The 14,742-nt window shown below is 35.9% G+C and overlaps 1 protein-coding gene across 2 annotated transcripts; it reads right to left on the bottom strand.

Moving 5' to 3' along the window:
- Positions 1 to 3,090: 3,090 nt before the first annotated feature.
- Positions 3,091 to 14,264, bottom strand: LOC117338883. Of its 2 annotated transcripts, none has more exons than XM_033900250.1 (5): positions 14,148 to 14,264; positions 7,294 to 7,667; positions 6,244 to 6,882; positions 5,064 to 5,351; positions 3,091 to 4,731 (listed from the first exon to the last, which is right to left on the bottom strand). In XM_033900250.1, the coding sequence occupies exons 2-5, from the start codon at positions 7,652 to 7,654 to the stop codon at positions 4,652 to 4,654; spliced, it is 1,368 nt and encodes a 455-aa protein (XP_033756141.1). In that variant the 5' UTR covers positions 7,655 to 7,667; positions 14,148 to 14,264; the 3' UTR covers positions 3,091 to 4,651. The 2 variants fall into 2 exon arrangements, with proteins under 2 accessions (XP_033756141.1, XP_033756149.1); XM_033900258.1 differs by lacking the exon at positions 14,148 to 14,264 and adding an exon at positions 7,892 to 8,007.
- Between the last annotated feature and the right edge of the window lie 478 nt (positions 14,265 to 14,742).

Here is a 14,742-nt window from a genome sequence, read left to right as displayed (position 1 = left end):
AAACCACCAACCTACGGTCAGTACCTGGCAACTGCCCTACGTAGGTTTCGAACTCGCAACCCAGAGGTCGTCCTAGTAAAAAAGCGTCGGAACACCTTTTTTCTTTTTTCTTTTTTAATCCATTTATTCAGCTTGAAAAAACTAGGCATACATATTTCAGTTATCATCGTAGATCTTAAAACTTCCATTTGGAAAATAATCTAATACAATTTCTAATCAAAATCGAGCGTCGTGCACAGGATAAACCTTAACCACTTGGCCAAGGTTAAGGTGTCTCGACACTTTGACTCTATAGCCATCCACCTCTGGGTTGCGAGTTCGAAACCTACGTGGGGCAGTTGCCAGGTACTAACCGTAGGCCATTGGTTTTTCTCCGGGTACTCCGGTTTTCCTCCAAAACCTGGCACGTCCTTAAATGACCCTGGCTGTTAATAGGACGTTAAACAAAATAAATCAAAGAAAGTAAAGCCCGCGTAATCGTAAGAACGCCCCATAATGAGAATTAGGTTTAAATACACCTCGACCGTAACAACATTTCAAGTCCCTGTGATGCAGGCATAATATGATAATACCTTACCTTATAGACAGATTAGCATACATCACACGGGATAAAGATTGTAAAAGTGTTTTAAGTACAAGCAGTTGAAAAGAGATCTCGACGACGAATAGAATATGTATTATAATAACTATATGTAGCTTGAAGATAATCAGTACAACGGATGTGAACTTTTTATCAACTGAAATATGTTTAATAAGTGATTATAATTATTTCCTTTTTTCTACCAACAGTTGTTAAACTAAACATTATTTGTCTTTTTGCCAGGTATTTCACGCAGGATCAGCCTAAAGCGATTGTGTTGCGTCAAGGGATGTGGTTGTAAGAGGAAGGCGATTGGGGGGGGGGTCATTAATCAAACTCGCTTAACTATGGAGAGTGAGTTAAGTCTAAAAGATTTTTGCTTTAAGAGACTCCTTTATGTATATACTTTAAAGAGACCCCTTTACAAATGTTTGAAATGGCCATCTTTGTATATGTTTTCTAGAGGGTTCTTTGTATGTTTTTTAAAGGGCTGTCTCCGTAATGCTCTCGTAAGGCAATTTTGGGAGCCTTGAAATATAATCGCATGTCATGATTAAATCTAGTCTTCTGAAGAGATAGGTAGTAGGATTGTATAGGTAAGTGGAGATTCTGTACGAAAAACATAACTTTGAAAATAACATCTATGGCGATGCTTTCCTTGTCTCAATATATGGATATTTCTGACTATTTTTAACACATTAATCAAACTCGCTTAACTATGGAGAGTGAGTTAAGTCTAAAAGATTTTTGCTTTAAGAGACTCCTTTATGTATATACTTTAAAGAGACCCCTTTACAAATGTTTGAAATGGCCATCTTTGTATATGTTTTCTAGAGGGTTCTTTGTATGTTTTTTAAAGGGCTGTCTCCGTAATGCTCTCGTAAGGCAATTTTGGGAGCCTTGAAATATAATCGCATGTCATGATTAAATCTAGTCTTCTGAAGAGATAGGTAGTAGGATTGTATAGGTAAGTGGAGATTCTGTACGAAAAACATAACTTTGAAAATAACATCTATGGCGATGCTTTCCTTGTCTCAATATATGGATATTTCTGACTATTTTTAACACAAGACTAGACAAGCCACTGTGTTAAAATCGAGTATCACTTAAAGCTGTAGGTTTTTTATGTACAAGTGTACGCCGGCATGGGCTGTTTTCCAGTCGTTTTGGTGTGTCATATTCCCGTTGTGTGACGTAAGTCTCCCATGTGAAGTTGGTCCCCCATCCTGACTTTCTTCATTAAAAATATCCCAAAGGTTGAAAATGTCTAATGACCTTGACTTTGATCCCTGAACTTAATCAATCAATGTATGTGAAACTTGATTATATATATTGGTTTATAGATCACGTGATATTCCAGAGGTATGAGCCGGTCGGTTCCCCTAAGGACTGACCATGCCCCTCCAAACTTCCTTCTCCTCCTATCACAGGGGCGTGGCAAACAGGATGCGATCCCATTGTCCGTACGTATGTATATGGTGCTTATATTAGAAACATACGAACCATGACTGTCTAGTCCCTGTGCTGTTTGATCAATCCTATCGATATTTATAGCAATACGATATATTTAGATTTCTCGGGAAATCCGGGGCTCGACCTCCTTGATATGCGCAGCTCTACGTCACTGTGACGTATGTTTGGTATCTGCTGTTTGCATTAGGTGGGATATTATCATATAGATACTTTATGTATGGAGTGGAACCGGATCACCTATCTTATCGGGAGTAAGTGACGTATACACTAAGGATACTTGCGGATAACCTATTTGCCGAACTGTGTTGCAATCGAGATTGATTGGTGAAACGACAAGAATATGAAATAGTATTCAGGATCAATTTCAAAAAATTATAAAACATTACAAAATATTTGAACATTTCATACACAAAATAAATATCTAATACAGTACACTAAGAGATGTATATTCTATGATATATCTTAAATATATACCCTGAATATATTTTTGTAAATCTCATTTCGTCCCGATCATGTGCTTTAACCAATAATTTTTATGAATTTGTTTTAAAATTAAATATTACTTTGTTGTTTTTTTTAAAAGATACAAATGTATATATGTATACCTTTGGTACCTCATGGCTTAGATATTTCTCGTATATTTCTTTTGGAATGGTTTCCATTACATTTAAAGATATCTTAAATTCGCTATAAATTTCAATGTCAGTTGCCAAACATTAAGTAATTTTAAACTGTACTTCATGTAAGTAGTTAAACGTTTATTTAGAGATGCAAGCGAATTCAAGCCTTAGAATTAATCACGACATTTAGATTCCGAAGATGGATGTTTCGATAGCATCTATTTAAATCAAAATGTCAAGTTTCATCGGTCAAAGAAGATAGAGGTTATTACATGTAATTTTTTTTTTTTTATTTTTACCACTCGTTATAACTCGGTTACCGAAATCAGCCGAGCTTAGCCGAAGGCAATTTTGCACCCTTTTTGACATCGTTGACTCAATAGAGTTAAACATTTTCAATAAAAAGAGCAGACATTGTTTTCAACAAAAACGTCTTTATTTTGTAAATATATACCCTGATTAAAACAAACATTTAATAATAAAAACATACGGCACAACCAACACACAAAATGATTATTAGTACGCATGCCTGATTATGTACTTCCGTATACGGTCACTTCCTGTGATTTGCAAAATTTTATCACGTCTTGATAATGTTGACGTGCTCCAGCCATTCAATTTCTAATAATATGCTATACATTATATGCAAATAACTCTACATCAACAACACTCTAAAACCTCATTATACTGCCATCATTCTTCTAGTGAAAATGTGGCTTTATAGTTAGGTTGTCGCTATAGCTATGAAAAAATGAAAACGTTTGTGAAAAAATGGATTTGTGTACTTTAAAATTTGTCAATAAAGTTTGTTTACGTATTGTTCATATAAGAATTGGTTGATCAAAAATTTAATTTTTTTTTTTAATTCACAACAATGGTTTATTACCAATTAATCTTTTTTTCTAGAAGGCGACCCGCAGATTAGGGTCTTAATGTGGAAGGATACTCGAGTACCCAAAGAAACCCCAATTAAATTGCCCTCATATCGGGGAATGTAATCCCGGCCATCTAGGTGAGAGACGCGCTTGTAAACCATGTGAACCCACCGCAATCTCCTAACCGTGAACTAGACTTTAGATATTGCAGACCCAATCCCTTATAAGGTTCCTTGCGCAAATACAGGTGCCTGCAATGCATTCTTGAAGACCTTGAAGATTCTTGAGATTGAAATATGGACTTCAAACAAAAAGATCACAGATCCATGAAAAACTATCCATGCCTTCCTTTATCGTATTCGTGTCAGTTGTACCGGTACAAATCTACTGTACTTCGAATGGAACGCACTGTACCTGCATAACCGAACCGGTTCTCCTGGATTATGTTTTCAAACGCACCACTTGGACACAAGATGGCGGAACTGGGATTCTTCAGTTTAGACATGCAAATGTCATATTTGTTTAAAACGAGACAGGGACTCTCCATTTTCGATGAAATTAAATATTTTAATATTTGACAGAACTATTCAGGTGTGAAGGAAAATAATCGGTTTTTCTTGTTTTAAGCGAACGACGGCCGCCATCTTGGAAAAATTACTTGAGATTTACTTGAGTTTCATTATATGATACCGTACCTATTTGGTACAACTGGTACGAACCCGATAAAGGAACACATGGCATGTCTGGTTTTTACACAATTTGAAAAACTTAAGAAGACATGCAGGCTGATGAATATTAATAAACTCTAAGGTTTATACATATAGAATACTGAATTATGGACTGACCACTGAAAAATACGGATACCAGGAAGCGACAAGACGTATGAATATTCATAATTGAATAAGTGGACTGTCCTGTTCAATAACATGTTAATGATGCAAAATTAAGCAGCGCAAAATATCTCGTTGATAATATCATCACAGCAGTTGAAGTTTTATGAAACTGAGGACATTTGTCATATATCATATGGTTATGACGGTTGCTTTCCAATCATTTCTTCAAGAAATGAGTCGAATGTTCAAGATGGCCAATGGACAAGTCCTTCAGTCCTTTTTCGGCAACGGTGCAGCTTCGTTGCTGGTTTCCGTATAAGGGGGAGGGCTTTCAATGCGACCGCCAAAACCTTAAACACAAGAAAATTTTAATTAAGTTCCAAATTTAAAATAATCCAAACGCTCATTAAAATACAAAAATATAATAAATGCAAGCTTATTTAAGCTAAAAATTGCATCAAGAAGTCAAGAATGGTAGCAAACTGTCAGATTCTCCATTAGGCCAAAATGGCATTTTTACTGCTACTTCACAGTTCAAACTTAATAATTGTGTCCTGCTGAAAGGATAATCAGTTCGTTATGATAATGTAATGTTCATTGATTCTAAAATTTAAATCGAAAGGTCAGACAAAACGTATACCTGAATGACAAACATGAATTATTTTGTGTAAAACAAAAATACCTGTAGAAAGCCCAGGTTGTTGTTGAGGCGGATATCCAGGTTGCTGGGGGAATCCCTGTTGCTGGGGAAATCCCTGTTGCTGGGGGAATCCCTGTTGCTGGGGGAATCCCTGTTGCTGGGGATATCCTTGTTGCGGTGGGTATCCCTGTTGTACCGGGTATCCTTGTTGTACAGGGTATGTCGGTGCGCTCTGGTAGCCTCCCGAGGCGTAATAACCAGGGGACGTTACTCCTCCACCAGAGGGCAGTGCTGAGGGAGGTTCAAAATTCAGTCTGACTGTCGTGGGTCCTGAAATTGAAATTATGATATTTGAATTTGAAAAGAAACAAAAACATGGACCTGAGATTTATATAACAATTACTCTAAATATTTCCCGCAATGCATTGCGGTTTGCTTCATGCAACCTTCGCAAAGAACCATGGGAGGTGTGGATTCCATCTATGTATGGGTCTTCCTCAAGTATATACATTGTACATGCATCAATGTTTTTCAAAGTCTTTGGTAACGATGGCCGACTTTAATTGATAAAAATATGACGATAAACTTTTTTAAATGTTTTTAACAAAAACATTCACAGGGTAAACCATCAATTGAAATATATCTCTCTTAGTACTGAAGAGAAAAAACACTAGCCAGTTTGTATGTTTTTCTTCATAACATATTATATTTATTATGTATAAACATAGTCTGTCACATGTAAAACCAAACCCCTCAAGTGACAAAATCTTCAACTGGTTGAAGGTGGTCACTATATGGTAGAAGAAGTGGTAGAAGAGATGTGTTTTAATCAGATTTAGGGTAAATGGGTTCGTACGATCAAAGGAAAAGGAGCATGTAAGCTGCTACCTGGTGTTTGTAAAGTCTTTTGTCCACATGCGAAGGGAGACAACCCTAGCGGTTTACTCATAAAGTATGTAGGACACGAATTGACATAAAATGTTAAATAATATTTCATTACATTCAATGCAAATGATAGTGCTATCTGCATATTTATGTAATATTTTGTTCAAAATTAATCACATTTGCATGCATTGTGTATACAGGATTTTATGATAAAACTAGCGAGAAATATATTTATGATATAAAGACAGTTTTACATGCATTTTTCGTGTATTATATCATATAGCATTACAATTGTCCCTGTGAATGAATCATGGTGAAAAATCTTATCCATGCTTACCCACTGCCGTCTGCACATACGGGCCCTGTTGGCCATTTCCTACTATAATTGGTGCCCCGTGTGGCCCATGGATTGTTCTAATGCTTTGACGTTCCTCGCTAATTCTGTTAAAATCCTTTACCAGGCCTGGGATTCTACATACGTCTATAAGCCAGCCAACCCCGAGGAGTCCGAAGGTAAAGAGATAGAGAAATCCCCATCCTGGACGATTGAGGTAGAAGTGATGAAATCCAAGAATACCGAATGGAAACCAAAGAAGATATGCGTCGTCAACATAACGCTTGGCTCGGACATCCGTCGACTTCCGGTTCTCGTTGTAACGTTTCACAAGAGTTGGCGTTCGGAACCAGTCAACAATATAACCGATTCCCATTAGTCCGAACGTAAAGAAGTAACAGAATCCGAATAGATAACGGTTTAAATAAAAATGCTGACCGCCAAAGACTCCAAGTGGAGAAATGGCGAAGATCATAGCCTTACTCGTTGACCTTTCCCCTGGGTCACGTGTTTCCGAGTTGCCTTCTTTGACGTATTTTGGAATCAAACAAAGATCGATGAGCCAGCCGATTCCAAACAGTCCAAACGAGAAAAAGTAGAGAACTCCGAGTGAATAGTTCCTTAAGTAGAAATGATGGAATCCTGAAAAAATATAACGACCAACATCCATACAAAACATGTAAAAGGAATTTTCTACATAAAACGAGATAAACAACTACATCTATTTATCATCAATCAATTTTTTTTTTTTTTTCATTTTTGTTTTTTTCAAAATGTTTCCGTTATGTACTTGTATCGTGACTTTGTCCGACAAAATGAATATACATGCATTGGTAAAACGAAACAATAATGTGATATTCCCCCATAACTTAAAAGGAATGTTGTCTTTATTTTCACCTTGAAAATTACCTAATGCAGCGTGACGTCATTTATTCCTATATTATGTTATAGGAGAAATAAAATATCAAAATCGTGGTCAACCAAACCATATATAATCCTCAGTAAAATAAATTACTCGAATATTACCTAATAATTTTTCGGTTTAATTCTTACCAAGAAGTCCAAACGGGAACCAGAGGACATAAGCATCGTCGATCCTGAGTTTTCCTTGCTTGGTCGGGTCCTGAATCCGTTCATTAGCGTTCCTCACTAGGACTGGCATTCGGAATAAATCTATGACGTAGCCAACCCCTACTAGGCCAAAGGTAAAGAAATACAGTATTCCCCATCCGGGTCTGTTGAGGTAGAAGTGATGGGCGCCCAGAAGTCCAAGGGTGAAATGGAGGACATAGGCCTCTACGATAGACTTTTGTTGGTATGATCGGATAGGATTGTGTAGATAGCTAGGGGTCTGGTACCCGGCTCCATACGAAGGAACCTGCCCCGGGGCCGCCCCGGCTTCAGCACGCTTCATTGGTTTTGGCGGTCTAAACGTTGAAAAAAAAAATTGATTTAAACATATTTTATTGTATCTTATTATATACAAGGGAATTGGGCACAAGTTATCAAACTTATATTTAGAAAGATTATATTTATACTAATTTAAAAGTTCCTACGCTTTTTAATATTTTTAACTTCAACTGTCCTAGTGACACGCTAAAGCAGGAACATGTACATGTACTGTACAATTTTGTTTTCGTAAGAATATTACCCCGTGAATCGAGATTCCAATATCCAACATCAAAGGAGGTGAATGGTTAGTTCTCATATCTTTCTTGTTTATGTAATACTGTCTTTGCGAGCCATTCGTTTGGCTATTAGAATAGAAATCACGTGACCTTCTAAAAAAAAAAAGAAGAATATATCCATGGAAAATTAACTGTTATGTTTTAATGAGTGTTACACTGTGTATGACATCTTTCTGCCTAGCGTCGTGTTTTAATGTGCATTGAAAATCTCCCAGTCTCGCTAAAACAAAATAAAATAAAATTACTTTACCTGAAACACATATTTTCCAATTAAATCATAATCACAAAAATAAAAAATCCCCCAAAAATCTGAAATTTGCAGTATACTAGTATAATACATTATGGTGTACCTTGAGCTGCCGTGGGAGCTTTGGAAGTTGTGGAAGTCTAAAACAGTTATCAACACAATATAATTCACCACTGCTATGCCTTCTATTCCTCCTCCCTATTTTAGGGAGGGACGTTCCAAAATCACACGAAGATGTGCGTCTTTTACTTCTTGCGAATTCAGACTTATTCAAACTACAATTACTTTGATGTCCATTTTCGCATTGTGCGAAAGTTTCATCGTCACCATTTTTTGTGTATTCAGCTCCACCAACAATTTCGCGGGAAATGTTGAGTGCCTTATTTTGTAAGCAAACGTCATCACACGAGGCGGTTACACACTGATCACGTGACATGAGTGTCCTTTTAGGGGTTAGAGGGTATGCCCTTTTTCTGGTGATTTTGTGATGTAGAATCCCGCCGTATGATGCACCGTCACTAGAAAGTTCCCGCGCTTTCACAGGTCGATGAAACTTCCGTTTACGCGAAGATTTGTTTCTTGGAATGGCGGCGAATGCCGCCCGGTGTTTTAAAAGAACCATGCTTGAAATAGGAAGCTCAAGACACGCACTTTAACATATAGTCTATGAATTCACGTAAAACCACGTAACAGCAAGTTTTATCCAACGAAGTAAGTTGTCCAGTTATAGTATGCCTCCCATGCACAGTCACGTTTTGTTTTTATACTGATCATTCGGAACATACAAGCCGAAGCACTTACATATGAAGAGGTGTCTAGTCACCGAGATGTTCCGAATACTATTACGCCAAAAAGAGCCTGCAGCTGTGACCCTATTTTTGATGGACGATTTTTCACTTGATAATCTCCTTTTATAAGGGAGGTATAGGGATTGGCGCGAGAGCCGACTTGAGGCCAGACAAAATCAATTCTGCGTTTCTGTAATGTAATTCATTGACTTATAAATCTATTTATTTTTCACATATTTTGTTTAGGAATAATTTTTTATAGGGAAAGCTAGTGACGAGAAATAAATTTAGCTTTTCCTTGTGGCTTTTTCTTAGTAGAGTGACCTTACGCTTAAGTTGGAGGACGTTTTTTGCTATCGTGAATCGTAAAAAATTACATTAAATAAAGTCGGTCACATAATCACATAAACCAACATAGTGTATAGCCTATTCATTCACATATATTATCGATTTGCAAATTTGTCATATCATTGTGAAAAACATTAAACACACAATTACAAATGCTTGGCCTTAAACATTTATTATAGTCACCTCGCCTATGGTTCGCAATGCACAAAGCATCTAATATAAACACACATTTCTCTCTTCTTCTTTTTTTATTCAAGGCGGAACAATTTGAGCAATATTGTGTAATAATAATTACTGTATATAAATATTTTAATGATACGTAGATTACAATTGTTACTGCCGTTTTACGTCAAAGAAAGGGACCCTTTAAATGGCCGCTTGAGGGGGTCATACGAAAGGGACAAACGTGTGTGTGATATCGTTTAAAATCCGCCTCGTCGCCAGCGGGCAGAGTTCTGACACGTTGACCTATCAATCTTGTTAATGCTGGGGGCAGGGGGGGGGGGGGGGGGGGGGGGGGGGTTAGAAAGTTAAGTTTGAGACTTCTTTCAATTATTTACTTCAGATGGATATTTCGTAATTCGTAAATAAAAACTGTTTAAGCTATAATTATAAACAAAATATTTGCACAATTAAAAAAAAAAAAATTTTGTTTTTGTTTCAGACGCAAGTGCTAGAAATAAAAAGTAATATTTCCATATTTACATAGATGAAACACTTATATAAAACATAAATGCTGGTCTCCTCAAAAAGAACATTTGTAAAATCGTATTGTTGTTAGCCGTTAATTAGTCCGAGCTTAAAACACATTTTGACAACTTGCAGTATCATCAGAGAACACCAGACATTATGTCCGTAAAATTAAAAATGTCTAACTTTTGGCGTTAGGGACAGAGGAAACTCGGACTAGCCTCTATCATTGAAACAAAGTGTGAGACATTATTTTCTGCATTATGGGAGTATTTTTTTATGACACACCGCTATGATAACACAGTGTTTGATCAGTTATGATAATGATTCGACTTGGTCGAATTATTCAAAGTCTGAACAACTTAACTACCATAATGAAAATAATTAATCTTGCATTAATGTTGAATTTTTTATAAGTAAATACCATGCACCCCTAAGTATTTTGACCAAAAAAAACTTCTTTTTTTTAAATAAGTGTTTATTACCATACAATCTCTCTTAGGTATCTGTTCAAAAATCAGAATTAAAAATTAGTTAAGCTGACAAAACTTCAACAGCTGAGAGAACCTGATTGTGCATGCATGTCTACGTAAGCAATATTCATTCAAGGGAAGGTCTGAAATTGGAAATAAAAAAGAACAGAGGAAATTACGACTGTTCAAATTTCATCTTATTTCATTTTAAAACTAATTAATAAATCTGTAGTATAAATGAAGCCTACGGAAAAGCAGGTCATCAAGATGTTTTTGTATGTCGCACAGAAAAATATCGTCAGTCACGTTGAAATACACGTTCCTTGCTGTATATAGAAAAGGCATGTTTTTGTTTTGTTTTGTTTAGTTTAAATAGTATTTTATTGAAAAACACTTACATATTACATCACAATATATATAAACAAGCTACTGTATGCACTTATATTGATTATTATGAAGATTAATTGTAAGGTGATAATGTTGGCGTTGTACCGAAGGTTTGCTGTAGAGTGACACACGAGGGACGTTATATCGAGGTTTTACTGTAGAGTGACACACGAGGGACATTATATCGAGGTTTTACTGTAGAGTGACACACGAGGGACGTTATATCGGAGTATTACTGTAGAGTGACACACCAGGGACGTTATATCTAATTGGAATCCAAGAAAAACAAAAAGTATGATTACAAAAAATGGAGAGGAAATAAAGATTGTTCAAATTTCATCTTATTTAATTTTAAACTAATTAATCCATCCATAAATGAAGCCTATGTAAAACCATATCATCAAGTTGTTTATTGTTTGTCGCAATGAGGAATATCTTTAGTCACGTTGACAAACACGTTCCTTGCCGTATATAGGAAAGGCATGTTATTGTTTTGTTTAGTTTAAACAATATTTTAATCAAATATACTTACACACTACGTCACAATACAATAACATCTATCAGTAGGATTGGAAATCAAGCGCTAAGATTATATTGATTATTATGAAAGTTTATTGTAATGTGATAAATGGTTGGCGTTATATCGATGTTTTACTGTAGAGTGACACACGATGGACGTTGTATCGAGGTTTTACTGTAGAGTGACACACGATGGACGGTATATCGAGGTTTGACTGTAGAGTGACACACGATGGACGTTGTATCGAGGTTTTACTGTAGAGTGACACATGAGGGACGTTATATCAAGGTTTTACTGTAGAGTGACATACGAAGGACGTTATATCGAGGTTTTACTGTAGACACACGAGGGTCGTTATATCGAGGTTTTACTGTAGAGTGACATACGTGGGACGTTATATTGAGGTTTTACTGTAGACGCCAGAAACGTTATATCGAGGTTTTAGAAAGTTAAGTTTGAGACTTCTTTCAAATTATTTACTTCAGATGGATATTTCGTAAATCGTAAAGAAAAACTTTTTAAGCTATAATTATAAACAAAATATTTGCGCAATTAAAAAAAAATGTTTTTGTTTTTGTTTCAGACGCAAGTGCTAGAAATAAAAAGTAATATTTCCATATTTACATAGATGAAACTCTTATATAAAACATAAATGCTGGTCTCCTCAAAAAGAACATTTGTAAAATCGTATTGTTATTAACCGTTAATTAGTCCGAGCTTAAAACACATTTTGACAACTTGCAGTATCATCAGAGAACACCAGACATTATGTCCGTAAAAATTTAAAATGTCTAACTTTTGACGTTAGGGGATAGAGGAAACTCGGACTAGCCTCTATCATTGAAACAAAGTGTGAGACATTATCTTCTGCATTATGGGAATATTTGTTTATGACACACCTCTATGATAACACAGTGTTTGATCAGTTATGATAATGATTCGACTTGGTCGAATTATTCAAAGTCTGAACAACTTAACTACCATAATGAAAATAATTAATCTTGCATTAATGTTGAATTTTTTATAAGTAAATACCATGCACCCCTAAGTATTTTGACCAAAAAAAAAACTTTTTTTTTAAATAAGTGTTTATTACCATACAATCTCTCTTAGGTATCTGTTCAAAAATCAGAATTAAAAATTAGTTAAGCTGACAAAACTTCAACAGCTGAGAGAACCTGATTGTGCATGCATGTCTACGTAAGCAAGATTCATTCAAGGGAAGGTCTGAAATTGGAAATAAAAAAGAACAAAGGAAATTACGACTGTTCAAATTTCATCTTATTTCATTTTAAAACTAATTAATCAATCTGTGGTATAAATGAAGCCTACGGAGAGCAGGTCATCAAGATGTTTTTGTATGTCGCACAGAAAAATATCGTCAGTCACGTTGAAATACACGTTCCTTGCTGTATATAGAAAAGGCATGTTTTTGTTTTGTTTTGTTTAGTTTAAATAGTATTTTATTGAAATACACTTACATACTACATCACAATATATATAAACAAGCTACTGTATGCACTTATATTGATTATTATGAAGATTAATTGTAATGTGATAATGTTGGCGTTGTACCGAAGGTTTGCTGTAGAATGACACACCAGGGACGTTATATCGAGGTTTTACTGTAGATTGACACACGAGGGACGTTATATCGAGGTTTTACTGTAGACTGGCACACCAGGGACGTTATATCGAGGTTTGACTGTATAGTTGCACACGAGGGACGTTATATCGAGTTTTACTGTAGAGAGACACACGAGGGATGTTATAACGAGGTTTTACTGTAGAGACACACGAGGGACGTTATGTCGAGGTTTTACTGTAGAGTGACACACCAGGGACGTTATATCGAGGTTTTTTCTCTATAGTGACACACGAGGGACGTTATATCGAGGTTTTACTGTAGAGAGACACACGAGGGATGTTATAGCGAGGTTTTACTGTAGAGTGACACACGAGGAACATTATATCAAGGTTTTACTGTAGAGTGACACACGAGGGACGTTATATCGAGGTTTTACTGCAGAGTGACACACGAGGGTCGTTATATCGAGGTTTTACTGTAGAGTGACACACGATGGACGTTATATCGAGGTTTTACTGTAGAGTGATACACGATGGACGTTATATCGAGGTTTTACTGTAGAGTGACACACCAGGGACGTTATATCGAGGTTTTACTGTAAAGTGACACACGAGGGCCGTTATATCGATATTTTACTGTAGAGTGACACACGAGGGACGTTATATCGAGGTTTTGCTGTAGAGTGGCACACGGGGGACGTTATATCGAGGTTTTACTGTAGACACACGAGGGACATTATATCGAGGTTTTACTGTAGAGACACACGAGGGACGTTATATCAAAGTTTTACTGTAGAGTGACAAAATCGAGGCTTTATATGAAAGTTAAAAATAGAGTGACAACAATGACAATATATCGAGGGTTTATTATAGAGAGACGAGAAAGGGACATTGTATCAAGGTGATGTATTATGCACTCTTCATAACGAAAAAGTACATTGAACATGCATTTTACCATTACCACAAACTGATACTGTTGTAAAGTTGCCGTTGTAAAACCACTCAATACCATGTAATATGTTATTGATATCGTTTTATACAACACATCCACAATTATTAAATACACAGGTACAAATTTAGCATTGTATGCATGCATCACAATTAACATAACAATTTCCTATATGTTTCATATGTAGCGTACGTATGACATCATCACATTAAAGAACGATTAAAACTCACCTTTCTTGTTGTTTAAAATCAGCTCGGAAAATGTCAAGTATTGAATGTTTCTATTTGCATGTATACAAATATAGTATTGTTTTGGTCACGTGAGTTCTGTGACGTCACATACCGGGTATAAAGCTCACCTGACTGGGTATGCCCAGTATATATATATACATTATTTCAAATAAGTTATACATAAATTTGAAAAATACACCATCAGAGTAAAGTCTATGAATATATTATCACCGTACCATTGAGTAAACTATAATTAACAATTATAAAAAAGCAAATAATCAATTTGATACTAGAGACCACTTGAAATCAAGTAAATACTTATAATTTATCGAATCCAAGTCATTGCGACGACAAATTATACATTGATTGCAGTGGGGTATGCTGTAGTCAGTTTTCTGAAACAGACTATAGGAGATATTGCTATATTTAGCCATGATTCAGTAAAGCATGTAAGTGAGTATCATCGCTGTCATGTGCCGTCAGATTCGCAACTGTCAGCTATTTTTCAACGCTTTCTAACATAAATATACAATTTGTACTACGCTTACATATATTTAGGACCACGTTAATTGTAAAGGTGTGTCTAAATCCACAT

The sequence above is a fragment of the Pecten maximus genome, chromosome 1, assembly GCF_902652985.1.
Source record: "Pecten maximus chromosome 1, xPecMax1.1, whole genome shotgun sequence".
NCBI classification, from domain to species: domain Eukaryota; kingdom Metazoa; phylum Mollusca; class Bivalvia; order Pectinida; family Pectinidae; genus Pecten; species Pecten maximus.
Note: the sequence above shows the minus strand (reverse complement) of the source record. Positions and strands in the feature narration are given on the sequence as shown.